The sequence below is a fragment of the Mytilus californianus genome, unplaced genomic scaffold (assembly GCF_021869535.1).
Source record: "Mytilus californianus isolate M0D057914Y unplaced genomic scaffold, xbMytCali1.0.p SCAF_2, whole genome shotgun sequence".
Lineage (NCBI taxonomy): Eukaryota > Metazoa > Mollusca > Bivalvia > Mytilida > Mytilidae > Mytilus > Mytilus californianus.
In genome coordinates, this window is record NW_026262668.1 from 27300581 (window position 1) to 27323420 (window position 22840).

The 22840-nt window shown below is 32.9% G+C and overlaps 1 protein-coding gene across 4 annotated transcripts; it reads left to right on the forward strand.

Moving 5' to 3' along the window:
• The first annotated feature begins 1182 nt into the window (after positions 1-1182).
• On the forward strand, positions 1183-22281 carry LOC127729602 (feline leukemia virus subgroup C receptor-related protein 2-like). 4 transcript variants are annotated; one of them, XM_052237432.1, is made up of 10 exons: positions 1183-1711; positions 3381-3522; positions 7489-7629; positions 9305-9372; positions 10501-10604; positions 13151-13261; positions 14698-14803; positions 17882-17993; positions 20057-20100; positions 20716-22281. In XM_052237432.1, the coding sequence occupies exons 1-10, from the start codon at positions 1184-1186 to the stop codon at positions 20788-20790; spliced, it is 1431 nt and encodes a 476-aa protein (XP_052093392.1). In that variant the 5' UTR covers position 1183; the 3' UTR covers positions 20791-22281. The 4 variants fall into 4 exon arrangements, 2 of the variants coding, with proteins under 2 accessions (XP_052093392.1, XP_052093391.1); XM_052237431.1 differs by lacking the exon at positions 3381-3522 and adding an exon at positions 4390-4531; XR_007994739.1 differs by lacking the exons at positions 3381-3522; positions 20057-20100; positions 20716-22281 and adding exons at positions 4390-4531; positions 14393-14439 and having other exon boundaries at positions 17882-17901.
• Positions 22282-22840: the final 559 nt, after the last annotated feature.

The window sequence follows — 22840 nt, forward strand, 5'->3', positions numbered from 1 at the left end:
AAATGCTCTCTATGATAAAGATTCTAAAATGCAAATGAAAAAAGGTGAATATAGTTTTGAGTATAAAAATGGTTTCAAATCACATACACTAAGTCTTGAGTTTTCTATTATGTGTTTTGTGTGCTGTTGATTGTCTTTTCGTCGTTTTTTGTTTTTTTGCCATGGCATTGTCAGTTTGTTTTCGACTTATGAGTTTGAATATCCCTTTGGTATCTCTCACCTCTCTTATACAATAAATACATGCAGCATGTTTGTGAATAAAAAAGATAAATGGTGCATACGTCAATGAAGCAACGACACAAAAAAAACCCAAATGAACTTAGAGATCAACATACGGTCTTTGGCAATAGACAAGTAGATCCCAGAAGCTAGAAAATTTATGAATAAATTTAACAGAGATCTTTAAAGTTCTACAATGGACATTAAGTTCTCAAAATGACAAAAACATTAAGATATGACCGAAAATGACCATTGATGATGTTCCTGACTTGGAATAGGTACATACACATGTTAAGGTTTTTAACAGGTTTTTATAGATCTCGGCATAGTTTCACTCTTCATTGATCTTCATTTAGGTTGGTTCCCTCCGTAAAATATACAGTATACATTCGGAATATACAAATATTAAAGGGCCGGTACCAGTATACTCTTCGTATATCTCATAATCTCTAGAACAGAAAATGCACTTAACTTAATACTGGTGTAAAAGATAATATAACCACACGTAAATTCACAATACTAATAAACAATACATTTATCACAGAATACTCAAAGTACTTAACATGCTCATATAACATCTGAATATCAGCGGTTGTACTTAGGGAATAGATTTCGTACAGCAAATGGTCTTGTGCAGTTGTTAAATGAAAACCGATAGTAAATCCAAACACAATGGCTGATATATTTCTAAAAGAGTATCCATAAAGGATATAGCAGCCAGACTGATACAGTTACACACACAGAACGAAATACAGTTGTTGGAGTATTTCTATACAGTTGCATGTACAACTAAAGTCATTTTTAAAACGATGATTGATTGTTGGTTGCTTAACGTCCAGTGGCAAATTTTTCATGCATGTTCAAGTATAGCTGAAGAGTGTGGAGAATGATATATGACAAGAGTTGAAAGAAATTGATAAACAGAAAAAAAAATGTAGTTTATTAATTTTCTTTTTAGGTTACGATGAGTATGCAAGAAAAGCCAATGATATTAAATGGAGAAGTGGACAACACAAATGATCAACCAGAATCACGACTGTATAAACGTCGATGGGTCATAATATTTGTCTTCTCATTTTATCTGTCCAGCAATGCCTTTCAGTGGCTTTCTCTCAACATTATAGGTGACGTCATATTAACGTTTTATAACGCGAGTTTACCGGAAGATGAATTAAAAAGAGACATGTCACTTGATTGGCTGTCTTTGATTTATATGTTGACATATGTTATACTTATTATTCCCTCCATGTGGTTTCTACAGAAAAAAGGATTACGAGTATCAGCTTTGTGTGGGGCATTTCTAAATGCCATCGGAGCTTGGATAAAGGTAGCATCTGTGAACTCTGACCGATTTGGGGTTCTTATGTTCGGACAAACTATGTGTGCCATTGCTCAGGTATTCACTCTCAGTTTACCAGCAAGAATAGCAGCAGTGTGGTTTGGTCCTAACGAAGTTTCTACAGCAACGGCTATTGGGATTTTTGGTATCCAGGTAATCATATTTTGCAGAGGATTTTGCAATGATACTCATTTTCATAACTTTTAAGTCTTATTTTCTACATTGAAGTTGAAGAAAAATTGATTGGTTACTATTGTTAAACGCAGTAGTAGCGCACAATGATTTTTTTTTGCAAGACCGACTTTTCCAAATTATAATATTTACGACCTGTCAGTCTGCCTTTCCATCCAATCAAAAATTTCATCGCCAAATACCGTACAATCTATTTTACATTGCAACAGTTCTAGAATGAAACTTGACGTTATTTCTTGCTACCATGCATTGAAGTGCATGTTAAATTGTTTTATTTTTAGGTTGATTAAATATTGTTTGCTTAACGTCAAATGGCAAACATTTCATACATAGTCTGGACGATACAAAATTTACAAAAATCAATAGGTAGGGTCGACCGGGATGTTCGGCTGGAAATAATTGTCTCATTGACTATCATACCACAACTTGTTTTTATATTGACGCTCTCCGTAACCAATGCATTTAAAGTTCATAAATGATATAATTGTTTTTAAACCAAAGGATGCAACTTCTTCAGCCAAAGTTGGCCGTTCACGGTTTTGAATGTACTGTCTTCGCCCTATTATTCATATTTTCAAACGTTTTTTTTATATCAGGAAAAAATCACACTTTTGCTTTTCCCGCGTAAACCTGATGAAGATTTTCTAGATACACGTGTCATTTCTACCCAATTTGAGTTCAAACGTTTTTTCACTAGTAGAAAAGATAAAACCATAACACTTAATTCTATACTGCGATTAGTTCGTTTTCCAACACTGACTGAGAATGGTGTGTTTGTGTATGTGTGTCTGTCGTGTAGGCGGATCTCTTTAAAACAAATGCTTATCCATTGGAAAGAACAAGTTCTATCTCCTTCATTTTTGTAAAAAATCTCTTACAACATCAATCTAATAGACATTGATCATATGAACAAAAGGTTGCAATGAACAGAGCATTAATTAAAAAATGGCCAATACGATTGCTTGTTTGCTGTTTCCTTAGGGAGCTACCATTTGATTTTTATGGGGGGCTAGGATGAACAATTTTGTCCTGCCTATTTATTTTCCCTCTTGTCGGTCCTGTCTTTTTATTTTTCGCTCTATTCGGTCCTGCCTTTTTCTTTAGTTCATCCTGACTTTTTTACATAAATTGTCATCCTGCCTTTTTTTTTTGCAAATAATCTCATCCTGCCTTTTTTTTTACTCAAAACGCCTATCCTGCCTATTTTTTTCAAATTTCATCCTAGCCCCCCATAAAAATCAAATGGTAGCTCCCTTAACGTCCTCCAGTGTCAAATGCATGACGATTAGATAATACGATACGGTTGTTTACTGCAAACGATAAGATGGCCATTGTTTTAAGCCTTAGTCACGCACCAGGAGTTTTACTGCAGTCCCTGATAGGACCGTTCCCGAATTAATTTGTCAAAAGTCGGATCAAGATTCTGTGATTCGTGGCTTGAAATTTGTAAGAAAAAATATTTAATCACGACAGCAATAAGATATTGTCCCGATTATCCCGTTTTCAAACTGATTATCATCTGATAGAGAAATAAAAACGTTGTATAAAAGTGAAAACCTCAAAAATAATCTTTATTTAGGTGCAAAAACATTGGGGGAGGTAGAATTAGTTTTTTGAAATTTTATTGTAGATTGGTCATGCTATGGGGTTTCTAGTACCACCTATTCTGGTACCACACAGTGAAATTATTGACGATATAGGCCAGAACTTATCAGTAATGTTTTACATAAGTGCTGGTGTTTCTACATTATGTTTTATTATGTTACTAACTGGTAAGTGAACATGTGACTCAGATGAAGAACAGCAATAAAAATGCTGTTCCTTTGCTTTTTGTGTGTTTTTGCTGTGCATGTACTAATTTTGTGTCATGGATGGCACCCCATATCCGTTATTTATCTATCATAGAATGATTTTGAGGGAAAGAGATGTTGGTTGGATTAGATAAAGTTCTCTTAATATACCACAATGAAAATATATAATTAGAATGATACTTTTATTGTACTGACTAAAACACTGAGTGAATGTTTACGTTCCATGAGCAATCAAGGGTGTAATTGGTATAGCAGGAACTGTTTTTCTTCCGAAGCACATGAGTTCACCCTGCTTTTTTGTTGGGCTCTTATTCACCAATCTTAAAAGTTTCTGTGTATTGATTTGTGATTTGCTGTTTTCGATTCGTCTTTATTTTGCCTGTTTTCTTTTGAACTTCCGGTTGGCCGTCTGCTTTCGATTTAATGGTTTTGTACGTCCTCCTTGGTACCTTTTTACTTTTTTAATATTGACATTTCTGAAATCTCCTCAAAGATTAGCTAAAGTAAGGAACTCAGTATAAAAGTGTTTTGTGGACTGTAGTGAGTCTTTCCGGTTTTTCTTTCTTTCATTTCGTCATGCTGTTGTCTGTTCTTCTTTGATATTGTTTTTGATCTCTGTCCCCTTTGCATATCTTTATCATTTTTATTGTGAGATCAAGACGGTATTTTTGTTTATAGTGTCGCCTCAATATACACCATACTTTTTGATATTCATCTATAATAAATGAAGGTCTACATATGACACTCCAAGTGGTTTTTTAGTTGCATATCTTAAACTTTAAACAGAACGTTAAAATTTGATAAATATACCTTAATATATTTTTTTAGATTGGTAATGCTGTAGGGTTTTTGCTGCCACCAATTGTTGTGCCGTACACTGAAGATATTACTAATATAGGTCATAACTTGTTAATAATGTTTTACATAAGTGCAGCTGCTACCACATTGTGTTTCATTTTACTTGTTATTGGTAAGATATCGACTCATTTTTTTAACTGATATGAATAAAATGGGATGAGAGGTATAAATCTATGCTACAGCGACTCAACATTTCTTATTTCAATACCTTGTATAAATTTGGAAGTCTCTTATTGTCAGGATTTTAACATGTGATATATAAGTAATAATAGTATACGAACATATTTTACTAATCTAAAAACATACTTTCCAAATATTTAATATGTATACTTGTAAATTACAAACACTTTAATAGACGTTTGCGGAAACTGTTAGGATTACACTTACAGGTAGCATTTAAATCTTGGGTCGTTTCAAAGTGTAAATATAAACCGTCAATTCAAAACAAAGACTAACTCCTATGATGTTTTTCTATAGTTGAACAACGGGATTTCAAAGAAATATCGATAAAAAAATGGCATCTTGGCAGCTTGGTGTGGAATCGGGACAACTCGGACCAAAAGGCAAATCGGACTAAGACAACTCGGGCCAATTTAAAGACAACTCGGACCACTTTTATAGACAGCTCGGACCAGTTTGAAAAGACAACTCAGACCAATTTGAAACACTTGTCCGACCAGCGGCTCTTCGTGGTATTTACGTTTAATATGATTTTTGTTTGTTTTTGTCTAGTTTGTTTTTCTTCTCAGTTTCCCCCAACTGACCATCTTAGCTTGCTGTGACAACTTGTCAGTTTGATGCATTTCAATAAGTTCTGTTACTATACCTTGTTTTATGACGGCCTTACGAGATCAATTAGAAAAATAAAACAACAAATATCTTTCAATGCAATGAAAATATAAAGCAGATGTATATTCGTCTATACATTTACTGGCCCGTGTTGTCTTAAAGTGATCCTAGAAATCTTTCAAGATGGCTGAAATGCCTTTTACCGTCAGTCACCAAATGTTAATTCTCGACTATCGTTATCGATAACTTGATTCAATTTATATTGTGGTTTGTCAAATTATCCTCATTTATCAGAGGTTTCAATTATTTAAACTTTACCGTTATAATTGGAAAACATACCATGATTCGTCAAAATCAGTTGAATTTTTGTTATCGTCATGGAGAAATGAACTCCATGTTTCTTTGTGAAGTTTTTGTGGACTTTTTTTGTATTTTCGTCGTTTTTCTTTTGACCATGGTGTTGTCTTTTTTCTTCGACTTATGGGTTCTAAATGCCCCTTTCATCATTTCTTCGTTTAAAAAAAAATAACTTAAGTTGCATTAAACATATACTAGCATTACATTTTAGATTAAATTAAGAATTCCAAAGTATAGACCCTCAAGAACCCTCGTTTAAATATTATTAAAGCACTCAGGTTGTCTTTTAAAGTACACGGATGTCTGTGAACCCTATTTTAGATTTAATACAAGTCAAACATTTTTTTAAACGATGATTTTTTTTAATTTTTTTTAGAAATAAAGTAGTTATATGTTATCAAATAAAACTATCTTACATCATTCTTGACTGAAATGTTCTTTGTGGTAAATATATTTGAATGCACACGAATATTAATTGGATCCGAATCTTAATGAAACACATGACACATCATTTATAACGAGTTATAAACTGAGTTTTACTGTGCGTACTGTTGTGCGTTTGTTTTTTCTACATTGGCTAGAGGTATAGGGGGAGGGTTGAGATCTCAAAAAACATGTTTAACCCCGCCGCATTTTTGCGCCTGTCCCAAGTCAGGAGCCTCTGGCCTTTGTTAGTCTTGTATCATTTTTAATTTTAGTTTCTTAAGTATAATTTGGAGTTTAGGATGACGTCCATTATCACTGAACTAGTATACATATTTGTTTAGGGGCCAGCTGAAGGACGCCTCCGGGTGCGGGAGTTTCTCGCTGCATTGAAGACCCTTTGGTGGCCTTCGGCTGTTGTCTGCTCTATGGTCGGGTTGTTGTCTCTTTGACACATTCCTCATTTCCATTCTCAATTTTATGTATACCTATTTCAAGAAACATATAACCGTCTTATTTATTGGCCTTCTTTGGATGATTGGCAGGATTTACAAGGTGGGTGGCCAAAACTTCCGTTTGCAGTAGGGCTATCGACGGGAAGTTTGTGGCCGATAACGGAACTACAAGAATAGTATTTCCCAAGACACATACATTGTCACCGCATTCACACTCAACTTGTAATATTGAACGAAGACAGGAAATGTTGAGTGCGGATTTCTTTGGCGGATATGTTGATAAGAAATATATGACAAGAGCTACCTTTCCCGACTGAGCTGATTTTGCTAGGCGACAAAAAACACCTTACATGAGACAAACCCCAGGATATTCATAGGAAGTGTTTAAAATTAAACAGACATATTACACACTCTAGAGTAGAGGTTGAAAACGCATTCGGAGAATTAAAAAAAAAACCAACAAAGTTATGGGGACTTTGTGGCGATTCACTCTGTTGTGACCATAAGTTTCTGCATTTGTGTGTCGTCGAAAAGACTTATTTACATGATAAAAAAAAAATCATTTCATTTTACTATATATCTCAATTGGGTTTATTCTCTTATTTTGAGAGGACCTTTTGTTTTTACGTCAACTGTAATCGTAAGTCTAAGTGTAATCCCAGGTATAGACCTAGTTTCCGCAAATGTCTATTAGAAGATCATAGATCTTAGGAAGAACGAATTAACAAATGATTGCTGACCTTAATTTTGTTTGTAAAACGTTCGCACACTTAAAAAAAAGATGTTGTACAACTACCGAAAGCTTCAATTTTAGCCCGTGTTATACATCTTTAATCCAATATAATACGAGACATAGATAACTGAAAACAGATCAGAATATACACACAAACGCCATACAATGTCGAAAAAGTGTAAACAAACACTCTTAATAGTGAATCTTTGAAAATATACAAGTAAGACTGTGTCCATTTACTAAATCCGACAGCAAAATGGAAAATATCCAATGCATTAGAAGTAACTCATTTTTTTCTCCTTTTCTCTTAAGTTTTCAGAGATAAACCGCCATTACCTCCAAGTAAAGCTCAAAAGAAAGTACTAGACTTAACAAAGAATCGGGTGCATTATGGGAAATCACTCCTCAATTTCGTTAAAAACAGGGATTTTTGCTTGGTTTGCATTTCATTTGGCAAGTGTCGGCACAGGTAACACCAAGACACCAACCATTTAGTTTTCGAAAGGTGCGGGGTTGGAATTTTATGTAGAGGAAGAAATTCCCAACTTTATCGCGAAATTCTTAATTTTTTTTCAGCAGCAGCTTGTGTTAAAATATTTGATGTACTACATACATATATTAAATTACGGAAATAATGGGGAACATTTGTGATATATATTTTTTTTAGTCAGTTTGAGTTGAAATTTTATATTGAAATACAATCTAAGTTTATTCCTCTTTTAAAAAAATGGTTGGTGCCTTAATAAGAAATAAACTTTTAGCATTTTCTCATTCTATGTTCCTCGCCTGAAGTTCGACGTGTTTGAAAATAATTTACTGTACAGATGAATTTAGAGACTTTTTAAAAACTTTTGAGACAATACATATTATGTTAGTTCGTTAGTTTGAAAGAACAATTAATAATATATAAACTAGTAAACAAAAGTAACGATACACAAGTATGAACTCCAATTTATCATAAAATATAATAAATAGGAAAAACTGTTAAATTATCCAATGAAAAACATTCATTTACTTTAGCAAATGCACATGATTAAAAGAATCTGACCAAATTGGAAAGTGAGAAAATACCGTGTTATTGAACACAGGGGTCAAATTTATTTTGCGGAAAATGATGACAAAAGTCGGCACTTAATTTCGAAGATGAGAATTAAGTTTTCAAATATCTGCAAAGGCATTCAAAAATTTAAGCAGACCCTGTTTAAGTTTAAAGTTTTAAGTTCTAATATCGATTTTTGAATTTTTGGGTGAAAATACGATTTTTGAAATAACAAAAATTGCAAAAAACAAAAAAAATCGCGTATTTGCCTTAAATCAATGATTTTGATAAGTAAATAATACTCTGTAAATATTAGACCAATTGGGCAATTATTAACCTTGGTACAGTGTATCCAAGTTCATTATATATGGAAAATAGATTGCCTTGTATCGTTTCTTTTGTTGACTAGTATATATATACATTTTTTAAATAGTTCTTTAGCTTTTTAATATTCATTTGTCGTTTATAGTTGAATAATTAAAAAAGGAGGTGGAAGATACCAAAGAGAGAAAAAAAAAACTCACAAGTTGAAGAGAAACTGGCAAAATTATGGCATAAACGAAAAATACGAAAAGACAAGCTACTGTAATGTATACAAAATACTACATAAGAAACTAAAGACTAAGCAACAAACACCCCAACTAACACCGGGGATGTCTCATGTGCTCCGGACGGGTACGCAGATCCTGTTTCATGTGTGACACCCGTCATGTCACCAATGGTAAGTACAAAGTCGGTGTTAAATTGTCACAATCGTGAAAAGGGTACGGGAGCGTGGCTACGACTATTGGACTGTATCCGTAGTCATCTGTAGCACAGATATTCAATAACAACCAGCCAACTCATAATCACGCACTTACAATTTTCGAATGGATGGCTTCAACTTTAGTACTAACCATTGTTTCAATATAATACAAAACATTTACTTGTGAACTATTTGACTAAAGTAAACTCTTTTTTAATCATGTTCCAAGAGCATGTTCCGACTTTCTTTGATGTTCTGTTGATTTATCAATATTTCAAATAAGTCTATTATTATTAACTTACTCGTTGAGCATGTTTGATATTATATCACTTTCTATGTTACAGCAATGAACTTGGGTTGCTCATATGCCATATCAACCTTACTGAATCCAATCATATTGTTTTACTTCAAGGTAATTATTCCTCAGACAAAGTTTAGCTTAGAAGAATTCGGCTATTATTTTAGGGCCCCTTTTGGTCATATACCGGTAGTTCTTCAGAAGTTTCGGGTCTTGTACATCCTTGACTTTCATTTATTTTGGCTTTGGCGTTCCAAAGGACTTTTATGATATGTTTGTGAGTTACTTGGTCCAGTTTATACACCAATAAATTCCTTTAAAAAGGCGTTTAATCCTTATAATTCTTAAAAAATGGAGATACGGAATTTATTTTTCCACACTCCTAACCTCTATCACACGTAAATTGTATATTTGTGTCATTGAATTGGCCTGGCGCATGAATATATTTGTTGGTGAACGCAAAAATATGTACTCCGTGAAATTTATTTAATGATAAAAAATAGACTACAAAACATCTTATTATCATCCAAATGAATGTTTTGTGTTTATTATTTAATTTAACGATTAACGCGAAGTGAAAATAAATATTTTCAACGTCGAGCCGGATTGAGTTATTATCGCCGCCATCTTGTTTACATTGGTTACAAAAAGTAGTTCGGTCAACGTCGTCTATCGAAAAATAAACAACGTCAAGAGCCACTACCGGAAGTCGTCTCGACCAATCATATAAACGTATTCCCTAATATGCAAATCATATAAGAATTATATTTAAAGTAAATTAAAAAATCAAAATCTTAACAAAATTTATCAAAAAAAGGATTGATTGCACAAAGTTGACATTCGATGGCATGATGTAATGATCCTATATTCATATAGCAAATGACGAAATGTTTCTTCGTTACTCATTGGTATTTGGGTTTAATAATATGAAGTTCTGGTCACTGGTATAAAAGTATAACAAAAATACAGAGCTCCAAGACAAATTTAAAAAGGGGAAGTCCATAAAAACTGACAAAATCAAATGGTATCAATCAATAGTACAAGTGAAAAACAACTACCATATTCCTGACTTGATGCAGACATTTTCCGAAGAAAATGGTCGGTGAAACCTGGTTGTATAGCTACCTTAACCTGTAGCTTTTAAACGTTGTAGCTTCTATACATTTAAATTTGGTATTCCCTAAATGCATGCAATTTTTTTATAGGTTTGAATTAAATACAACACTATGCATTGTTTTACAGAGTCACCAGAAAGATGCAGGATTTATCGGTCTCACAATTATTTTATCAGGAGTTGTTGGTTCTATATTATCTGGATTATGGTTGGATCGGACTAAAACATTTAAGTAAGTTTATTCAAAACATGTATTGACTACAGAAATAATTTTAAGAAGTCGCTCAACGTAACTAGAATTTTAATACTAATAACAGCCTAGAAACCCATAAAAATCGTTTTCTGTTAAAATTTTCAATAAATTTTTAAATTTCAACTGAGAGGTAGAAAGATGGCAAAAAAACATAGTTTTAGTTTTGTCCACCTCCAACTCCTACATACAAACGTTAAAAAGGGAGTTTTACATATCCTTCCTCCCACTAAAACATATGCGTATAACTTTGATCGGGATTTTTCAATTATAGCCAAATTTGTATAACTGCCCAAAAACTAACTTATCAGATAGACTTGCATTTTCCTATCGTCATTGTCATTTCATTTAGAATTTTGCATAATACTGTAAGAAATAACACTTCAATTACATAAATTCATAAATTAATCGGATGTATTTTTACAAGATGAAAGTAGTTTCATGTTGAACCATACATACAAGAGAGGCAAAAGATATCAAAGGGACATTCAAACTAATTAGTAAAAAACAAACTGACAATAACATGGCAAAAACCAAACAAAAAAAAAAACGATCAAAACACAAACAACAGTATACAAAACATAACATACAAAATCAAAAACTGAGCAACACGAACCCCACCAAACAGCGAGAGCAATCTTATGTGCTCTGGAATGGTAAGAATGTCCTGCTCCACATGTGGCACACGTCGTGTTGCTAATGTAAGTACAAAACCGGTGATAAGTATAATTCGGTGGGTCACATTCGCGGAAATGAGGACGGAATAGTGTATACAACAATTGGATCATATCCGTCGTCATCTGTGAAAAAGATATTCCATAACGGTCAACCAAGTAGTGATGGCGTCCGTAAAATTTTCAAAGGGATGATTTCAACTTCACCACTTGGAGTTCTTTGTTTAATAGCTTCCTTGTAAGCAGCAATCCTCGTTCAAGGAAATCATCACAAAAAAATCCAAGTCTGAAATATCGTATCAACTAGGAGATATATATTCCATATGTAGGCGCTGCTGGAATGGAAAGTTCACATCAGGGAAGCTGAAATCATCTCTTTTCCAGTTTTGTCGTAAAGTTTTGTTCTCAATCAACCCTTATGGTCAATTATTATATGGAAGTCAAGATATGATGCAGACTTAACTGTACTTGCTGTATCCTTCATTTTAAGTTCGATGGGATAGACGCGTTCAACATAGTCACCAAACTTTGAATTATTTAGCGAGAGGAGGTCATCTGTATAGCGGAACGAGAAGTTAAAGGATAAAGCTAGGTTCTTTTCATTCTTCATAAAAAGCTCATGTTTGAAGTCAGCATCATAGGAATCAAGGAACAAGTCGGCAAGAAGAAGGGTAATGTTGGTTCTCATGGGAATGTCGATAGTTTGTCCTCTAAACTAACACATATGTTGTCAATCAAATCAAGAAATCAAGCATCTTTAATTAGTTTCAGAGAATAATTTGTTTAAATCAGAGTGATTGTTTAGAAAGTACGATTTATTCCTCTCTAAGACGAGGTATTTGTATCTTCGTTGGCCATTCTTTTAATGAAACAACATAGGGTCGATTCTTTTAATTTGTCTTTTAGTTTGGAATTGGGAATACTTGTTTAAAGGGTAGAAAAGTCAAAATTAATGTTCAGGTCACCAGTAATAATGTGGACAGTCTGATTATATAAGAATAGGGTAATAGCACAGGTGCAATCAGGAGGTTTAGACTTGAAGTCGTCAATATATTGAGATCCTACAACACGTGTTTGTAATTCAAGATTTTAGCTGCAATTGGTTAGGTATAGTTATAATAGATGATAGGTACACACTGGCAAGTAGGGAGGTAAAGAGTGAGAAAAAGAAATAGAATGATTCTTGTCGAGGTTTTCTAATAAAGCGTAAACAAAACAGATTTTGGTGAAAGTCGTCAACAACAACAAATACTAGTAGTCATATGAAACAGATCTGGAGCGCAGGGTTCGACAAATATGTTCCCGGTCATAAAAAACAATGGAAATTATAGCCGGTCATTGTTCAGATTGTTGTTGTAGTCAATGCTTATTATTTGTTTCATTGGCAATCATACCATACCTCCTTTTATTTTTATACTGTTTTAATAAAATTTGGTAGAAAATTGAAAAGTATAGTAATTTTTACATCATAAAAAGAAGCTGATACCGACACAAGGGAAATCTATTGAATTAGACATTAAAATGAGGACACGTGTATAAATTTTACTTGCAATTCAAACTTTTCACGTATACTATCGGTAATATCATTATATGAAAGGCTACTGATCGATAAAGGGCGCTGAGTTGTTAGAACTACTGCGTATTGCGAAAAGAAAGACAAACTAGCAAAATAAAAACGAAGAATTATATATCATTATACCCAGGGTGCGAATCCAAGAATTTAGTCTGTTTTTGTACTTTTTGTTCGTGGTTTCCGTTTTCGTGTCGTTCGGGTGAGACCTCACTATTTCTATCTCCATTTGTTCGTTGTAATGACGGCTTTATACTACATACAGTCAATGTTTAATTTTGCAGAGGAACAACAATCGGGATATATTTAATAAGTTGTATTGGAATGGTTGTGTATACATTTATCTTAAAACTACATCGTTTGTGGCTGGTGTATATGTGTGCTGGATTTCTTGGGTGAGTAAACATTGGTGAGTAAACATTGTACACAAGTATTTTGCATGTTTTGTTAGTACTGGTTTACCATTGGCGTTTCTTCTAATCTATTTATGTTATAGACCTACGTTTAATATACTATTGCAGTATACTTAAGATAAATTCGCTAAATGTCGAAGACTCTGCAAATATATATAGCCTAGTTGGTCGAGTGTGGTCTAGGGCGCTGGCCACAGTACAGGTGATATTGCAGATGTCACAAAAGCTGGGATTCGAATCCCGTTGAGGGAAGAACAAAATTTGTTAATGCAAATTTGCAGAGGCTAACATTAATATATATTAGGCTAAATATCAGACGAAGTATATACAAATTATGGTGTTAGCCCTCGATTGTATAAGCATAGGTTAACGTTTGTTGTAAAGTTGTCACATATTTAGACCTGTATATGTATATATATATATATGATGCCCTTGAAAAATAAACTTTTCAATGGCCTGATTATATTGGGTTTTTTTTCTTAACATTTTCCTTTCACGTTATTCTTACGTTGATAACGTATTATTACTCTCCCTTTTATCATTATATTTTGTTTGTTTTTTTGTTTTTTGGTGTTTTAACGCCACTTTTAAGCACCGCTTTTGGGCTATTTCGTGGCGGCCAGTTTTTATTGGTGGAGGAAGCCGGAGTGCCCGGAGAAAACCACCGACCTTCGATAGGAAAACTGACAATCCTAGTCAATTAAGATTGGAGTCGAGTGCACCCGCACGAGCGGGGTTCGAACTCACAACCTCAGTGTTGACTGGCTAGTGATTACAGTAGTAACTACTTAGACCACTCGGCCACCGAGGCCCCCATTATATTTTGCATCCCCTGTCTCTTTCCTATGCTATTTATAAAACTATTTTTACTACCTCAATATTTCTGAATATTTTTGGAAACGTTCATCTTAAATAGGCTTCTTGTGAATTATTATGAAATTCTTGTTATTTTTCATAGGTTTCATATGAAAACAAAAAACACTTTTACGCAAAAAAATTACCCCTAAAAAACCAAACGGACAAATCTTTCATATTTTTTTTATGAGTTTGATGTATTATGAACGTTTTATTTAAACCATTTTTTTATGAAAATGTGATTATTTTGAATTTCAGATGCGAATATCCTTTGTCAGTACTTTTGGACATTGCCTCGACAACAGGTAGATCTAAGCCAAATATCATAACGTTTAGATCAGTTGGAGATTAAGCTTTAATGGTAAATTTTGAGGCGATGGATGATTCAAATTGTCATATTATTTATTATTATTATTAAAGGAAAAAAACTCCCAAACGAAAATGTTTAAAACTGATATTTAATAAATCCAGCAAAAAATTTTGTATATAAACTTGTAAAAATATTTGTTATCTTTAGATTCTACCATCACAGCTTGTTAGTTCTTAGTTAAACTTTTTTATAGGTTTTTTCTAACTGGCTACCGTCCTGTAGGATTTCAGTTAGCCGCTGAGGTTACATATCCTGAATGCGAAGGGACTTCATCTGGGTTGTTAAATTTAGCGGCTGAAGTAAGTTAACTCTCTCCTATCACTATTGCTACTGAATCTGTTTTCTTCATAATTACATTACATGTATGTTTCATTATAATACGTTATTTTGATTGGCTAACAGCAATCTTGCGTCATTCTGAAATTAACCTTCATTTTAGAATATAATGTAACATTCATGATGACACGAGCTTCCACAATAAAGTGCACAGGTAAATAACACAAAAACTTGATGGAAATTGTGTTTTCATGATCCTAGCAAAAAATATAAGTATAAGTATTGAATACTTCTTTTAGTAATTTTATAAGTTTGTAAAAGCGTTGACCTGCGCACATTTTTAAAATGAAGCTTCATACAAAATGTACTTCGGTCAACGCTTTTACACCCCAATAAATTTACAAAAAGAAGCGTTCAATTCTTAAATGAAATACTATTAAATTGGAATTAACAAATATAAACTTGAAAGCCTACTTTATGGACGATTTACAACATGCAATATAGTATTGGCTTTTACCCATTATTCAACTCGTCGACAGTGTTAACTCTTGATATCTGCGTCTGGAAGAATTATTCACTCACCTATAGACAGGTTTCGATACTTGCTTCGCATCACGATGCGGAGCTATTAGTTTCAGTAGATATACACGCCATCTTGAAATAATTACTTATCACATATAGATTCTGATTGGTTGCTTTATGATGCGGCTGAGATACAGCAACAGCTATTGGCTTAAATGGGATACAGAATTACAGACTTTTCTCGTCTCAGGATAAGAAAACAAATACCGGAAAATCAAATATGTGTATTTCAGTTCCGATCAACTGTCATTAATTCATGTTCGTTTTATTATGCATATATTGCACACTGAAATTCAATATTGAAATATCAATTATTAATACGTGTTTATTTGCTTTGTTAATCTGCAATATGCATGATTTGTTTTGCTAAACAATGTTCCTTTACAATGTTTACAAAAATGCATTATCTGTATTTTATAACTTCTGCCAATCTAGGAAGACATTGGACCAGAGTCGTGTCTATTTGTAAATGTTTTAATTTTCAACAAGTAAAGTGAACAAATTTTAAAAGCATGGGTGTATCATGCACACTCTTTACGTAGAACAACATCATTTTCACTGAAACTAAATATTTATTACTGTTTCTTATTTATTTTAACTGTTGTACAAGTCTTTGTTTACTCCTTGGTTTTGATTGTTATTGTCTTCATCACTCGAAATCATGTTACTCTTAATCAACATACCTAAACATTTATATATATCTAAATAAATTATATACAGAACTAGCAATCAAAATAGCAAGTCAATGACCAGCTAGCTGAAAGAACTAGAAAAACACACTCCACAAAAACACATTGACAACTAAACAATGAACAGCCAGATTAAAATTTCAGAAAAGTTCATCTTAATATGTATACAAAAATTGATTTTCCAAGTCTAAGACATCCATTTTATATCAGTCAATATCTAAAATTACCACATTTCCATTTCCAATACTAAATCAACAACCACATGCACACATATTCCTTAAATTAGGATAGAGCGAAGCAGTCCAGAGCTTTTTAGAAAGCTCAAACTTGAACATAATTTGAGTTTAATTAGTTCCCTTGGCCGCCATTTTTGAGGGATAAATGGTTGATTTTCTTATTTACTAGTAACTAACCAAATTGAAACATGCAGTACAACTAAGTCTGATAAGAGACCCTTACTAGATCGTAGTGATGAGTATAGAAAGGCTAAAAGACAACAAAGTAACTTCACTAGAAGTTATGTATTTCAACTGAAAAAGTGTCACACTCTACATACAATAAAAGGAACGAAAAGAGCTATTATTTACTCCGTTGAATACAACCAAAGTACCATAAGATCACATAATGAATCTGATGCATTCTGGGTAATATTTGCAAAAGCGTACACCAATAAAGTGCCAACAATGAATATCCAAACAATGGCGTATCGTTAAGTCACATTTTTCATTTTTTTTGTATACATGCAATGAAACTATAATAAAATAATCCTTTACTTTATGAAACGCCGTTAAACGATGAACTATTGGAGATGTGGAGTATAGTTTGACTATTAGTATCTACCTTGTTCTTCTTTATTCGGTGTTGTGTACTTGGGACTGATCAACTTCAAACCATGGGTATAGGAGACCATGGATAGGTGTTCAGCATTTTTAATTAACTCTCAGCTGATAAAGCAACATGTTTTTTTAAAACGTCTTACGGTATAAGTCAATATTGTTTATAGATACTAGGTGAGCGTCACAGGCTCCCTGAATCTTTTAATTTTCAAAAGCTTGTGGTCAAAATGTTATCTTCAATTGTTGTCTCATTCGAAGCACTACTGGACAAATACAGTGGAATCCCCTAGTTTCGCGCAGACTGTTATATCGTGCATTACTGGATTTCGTCATATCCGGAATATTACACAAATAGAATCGTTGTTGTAATCGTGTTAGTCTTTCAAAGGAACGAAAAAGATTAAAATTGATAAGTTCAAGCATGAATTGATAATTGCAATCCCATGATTAACCAGATATATAGACATTTTCCATAAAAAAAATTTACATCATCAGATAAAATTGGTTTCATTTTAAGTAAACTTTTTGTCAAAATGAAATAAATTTTGCTCAAACTGAACTATATTTCGTAGTAGAAAATCTTTCCTGTATTCAAAATAAGATATTTTTAGAACGCATGTGCGAAATCAACAGACATTTGAAGAATTGTCAAAACAGGGGTTTCCCTAATTTTGGACACACATTACAATAAATCTTAAGGGTGAAACCATACAAAAAGAAGATTTCATGAAATTAAGTATGTCATGAATTTGTTCACTCAATATTGCCCGATTGTTGGTTTTAGGAGCTTATCAAAGTGAGTCAAAATTCTAAGGTGCGCGGATACATCGGACTGCACCGTTAACTTGAAAGTATAAAAAAAGTAAAATAACAAAAATACCGAACTCCAAAATAAAAAGCTCAAACACATCAAACGAATAGAAACAACTGTCACATTCCTGACTTGGTACAGGCATCTCCTTATGTAGAAGACTCATTTTCTTTTGAACTTTAGATTATTGGAATTGTATCGACTATTGGGATGAGAGCATTGATGACAAACGTCAGTATATTTGCTGCCAACATTACTGTGTGCTCTGCATTACTTGTTGGAACCGTTCTATCAGGTACGAAATAGAGTTAGTCACTGAGTTCGACAAGAACAATCGTTTTCTTATTGATCGATGAATGTGTCGATGATTAACGTCTAGCAAGCAATCCATATTCAGGGCTACATACTAAAAAGGCATGTCACCTAACTGTCCCATTGGAATGTTTTGAAATCATATTCCAGCTTTAACCAGTTTGGTTAAAAAGTGTTCAGTAAAGGAGAGGCGAAAGATACCAAAGGGATATTCAAACTCGTAAGTCGAAAACAAACTGACAATGCCATGCCAGTATAGGGATTTCCGGTACCTATAACATCTTAAGGTTTCCAATGGAAACAAAGCTTGAAGGAATTCCCTATGGGATGTTTACAGTTCTTATGGGAAGTAATATTTGCCAACGGTAACTTAAAAACAGTTTAGTTTTATGTTGGAACACCAAGCATCGGTTTCGCGCCCCTTCTTTAGAACGTTTTGGTCATACATTCATGGGCGACAATCGAATATTTTACATATATACTAGTATAGTGTTTTGTAGACCGTTATTTATCCATTCGTCGTTTTTCGTTTTATTGGCATGTATTTTTTGGTTTCTCTTCGACTCATAAGTTCTGATTAACCCTTTGATATCTTTTATAACCATGCTAAATGCTATTAAAAATAATGCTTTATAATGAAATTTGGTCATGCGTCTCCAGATAGTTGAAAATCATTATTCCATTTGAAAATATTTATTTAAAGTTCCTATTTGAGTGATATCCTCTCCAAACTTTTTCATCTTAATCCATCCTTCATGCATATGACTGCCATCATATGCCAGGTAATCACACAAGAAGTGCTAATATTAAATGGGTTAACGATACTGAGCATCACAATCTGTCATACAAACGCAAAACAAGTTTACTGGCCCTTTATCAACATTATCACAGTGCTTCGGATAAAACAATATAATTTAAAATTTAAGTCAAATAAAATATTTCATTGAAACCCTATAAAATATAAAATCAACAATAGGTCTCGTGAACATTGATTGGACATAAAAAAAATGAACAGAAGTTTTTAGCCCTTTACAACATTTCACAGAAACGAGGAACTAGAACATTAAATCCTACACTGAGTCATCTTCTCTCATTAAAAACGAAAAAAGTACCCTTTTCAAAGTAAGGATCGATGTACTGTATGTGTTTTGGTTGGTTTTATGTCGCTGGGATGCTGTTTACTTGACGTTTCCTTTTGTAGTCATAGAATACTGTAAATTAAGAATTTTTGCGATTTTTGAACAATGGAGACAAATGTGATATTAATTATTGCAATTTTTGAACAATGGAGACAAATGGGATATTAATTATTGCGACTTTTGAACAATGGAGACAAATGGGGTATTAATTATTGCGAGTTTTGAACAATGGAGACAAATGGGATATTAATTATTGCGATTTTTGAACAATGGAGACAAATGGGATATTAATTATTGCACATTCAGGAAATGCTGTATACAAGTAATGCTATCAGAATTTAAAATGCTAGATTTTTTTTTAAAAATTTACTCCATTGCAATTTTCTCAACAATAAGATCATCACAAAACTTTCGGAATTTAAATTATCTTTTTTTATAGGAAAGTTTCTAATATTTTACGAACTGTTAACACAATAATAGATTTTGAGGATACAAATGAGAGAAGTTTCAACTAGAAAATTCAATAAAAAAAGTAAAATAGCAAAAATACCGAACTCCAAGGAAAATTCAAAATGGAAAGTCCCGTATCAAATGGCAATATCAAAAGCTGAAACACATCAAACGAATAAAAAACAAATAAATGTGTTTAGACAAATTTAATAAATTAGATAGGAATAAATTGTGTGTTACATTCCACATTTGTAAAAAAAACTTACCAAAGATGACAGGTTCATAATTTGATACGCCAGACGACACAAATTGCACGAATGAATAACAATGAAGTATAAATGAAGCAGTTTAAATACTAACAAGGCCTTTAATCAATCTTTTCAACACAATAACATTTTGCAATGAAAATATTTTTGTTCACTTATCATGGTAGATTTATTCATCTAATTAATTGCAGCATTTATCAGACCAAATTATAAAAGACAGGCGGCTGGCAAAGAGGTAACGTATAGTGATTTTGGTTTTTTTTGTAGCTGCTATTGAACATACTTATTCACCAAATCATCGTTTATCATGTATAATATTACTACAAGTATTGGTATTTCACCATGGCAGGATATAAGTCCAAATATTATGGTATTTTCACCTTGTATCTCTTGTTGTAGATATAATTAACATTTAGATTGGCTTTACAACAACAACAATAAAGCCATGCCACTTCAAATTACCAAGGCTTTTTCTATGACAAACTGTGGTAAGGATTGAATTAGCACGATGAAATAGTGTAAAATCCTCATGTACCATGTTAATTAACGTAAAAGAGAGGCGAAATATAACAAAGTGACATTTAGGAGATAACTGTATTGTATTTTAAGCTCCGACGGCACCAATCGGTGATCTGATGGTCGCAAATTAAGTTTACTGGTGACGCGTTAGTGAATTGATGCCATGAAATTGGTAACGTTATCCAATCAAAATGAACGTTACAAACGATGTTGCATTAGAATTAAACTTAGCTCTCGTATGCATTGACACTGTTTAGCTTTACGTCTAAATTATAAGCAAAGAACTTTACCTATATTTATTGATTTGATAATTTTGCTTTTATCTTTACAGATGCATTCGAAAATGGAAGTGGAAATAGCTGTTGAAATTGATGAAAAATCAAAGACGAGTTTGGATAATACATAATAATAAAACTAACAAATATTTCTATCTTACTTAATTTTCTTATCATGTTTGCTTCCTTCGCTTTTTTAACTGTTCTATTTAAAACGAAGAGAAAATTTCTCTGGTTCTCTACGTTTTCACCCGAGTAACTTTGCTTCCAACCATGTCAAGGTTCGTTTTAACTACGGTTATGTATTAAAATGCAGATATTGACCGTCATTACGGGCGAGTGCACAGCGACATTTCTGTGAGAATATTTCCGGAAATGCTGTTTCGAAAAAAAAACTATACTTGTAAAAATAGATCGAACTCAGTTTAGCGACTGAAGGAATTACTTTAAGCGATACCAATTTTACTGTACGAGATGTGCATTTGGGTCATGAATGTTTCTTCAGTCATGGATGATTGAGGCCAATTTATTTTAAAAAGACTAACTTAATTCAAAAAATTGAAGAGCTGATATACTAATAAAAGCCATGCCTTGAGTGAAATACTTACCTTGGTATCAAATGATTTTCTTAAACTGATAATGGAAAATTGCAAGATAACAACAGAGTGTGGCCATAAGTATTCGGCACTTGGGATTTTTCACTATATATTTCATACAAAACTACATTTTTTCAAAACAATATTTTGGGGTCATTTCTGGTTTGATTTTTAGCAGCTAGGTACCAATAGAAGCAGAATTGTCACAGGCTTATTTGTGTATTTGGTTGTATTTTTGTTGTGGATCACTTTCATATTCTCATGAGATAAACACAAATATTTTTTTCTGTTCAGAAATTTGTTATATGTTTTAAAAAATTTAAATTGTAAAAAAATATTATATGTGTTCAAATCAAGAGAAAACAAAAACAACTGAAGACAAAACAATGATCAAATAAACAAATACACCTTGTTTGGAAAAATCCAACCATAAATTGTCTTCAAAATATTTTTTGGAAAAAATGTGTTTTTATATGAAATATGATAGCAAAAAATGCAGGTGACGAATACTTTTAGCCATGTAATGTATATCTGAATTTGAGTTATTGCATAAATTAATAATTCATTCGAAGTATTACTAATTGGTACGTGATACCGGTCTTGATAATTTGGTTGAGAGGTGTGTGACAGCGATATTTTTCTCTTTGTTTTATTTCGTGTAAATTCAAACTTTATCTAAAAGCAAGCGACTATTGTTCTCCAAACTGTTAGCTTACATGTTAAGAAGTTAATCCATTTTAATCCTAGCATTGTCCTTTTCTTGTTATCATATACATGTCTTTTTAATTGTATTATTTGTTTATATCATTACGTGACAAATTTCATTATTATATGTTGTTAATATGATTAAGTAAGATTACGCAATTCCTTTTATATTGTTTCTATGTAAATGGTCAGTTGGATACCAGCGGTCAAACTGTACGGACGCCGTGCATTTTACAGTGACATTCATTGTATTTAGTATAGAACATTTATTGGAATTACCAGTTGTTTTATCTTTTTGGAATATTTACCGTTGAACTTTTATTGTAATTGTTTTGCACTATTGGTGTCTGGAGAGCAGGCCAGTCTATGTTGTTAATAGCAATGTCTATGTTCAGTTTTGATACACACATTTATTGCAAATAGATTCCACGAAAATTAACTATGACGATTACATGTGCACATCGTTACGTCACAATTTTCTGTTCCATTAACTGAAAAGAAATGCATGTTTTGTAATTGCGCGTAATGTATAAAAATAGCTTGTAAAAGGACTTTTGCGGTGCGTTTAATATTAGGAAATACAGATGATAGTGTGAGATGAAGATAACATATTGTTAATTAATTGATTTTTGTCGAGCCTTCGACTTTAGTCGAAAAAGCGAGACATAGCGATCCTACATTCCGTCGGCGTCGTCGTCGTCGTCGTCGGCGGCGTCCACAAATATTCACTCTGTGGTTAAAGTTTTTGAAATTTTAATAACTTTCTTAAACTATCCTGGATTTCTACCAAACTTGGACAGAAGCTTGTTTATGATCATAAGATAGTATCCAGAAGTAAATTTTGTAAAAATAAAATTCCATTTTTTCCGTATTTTACTTA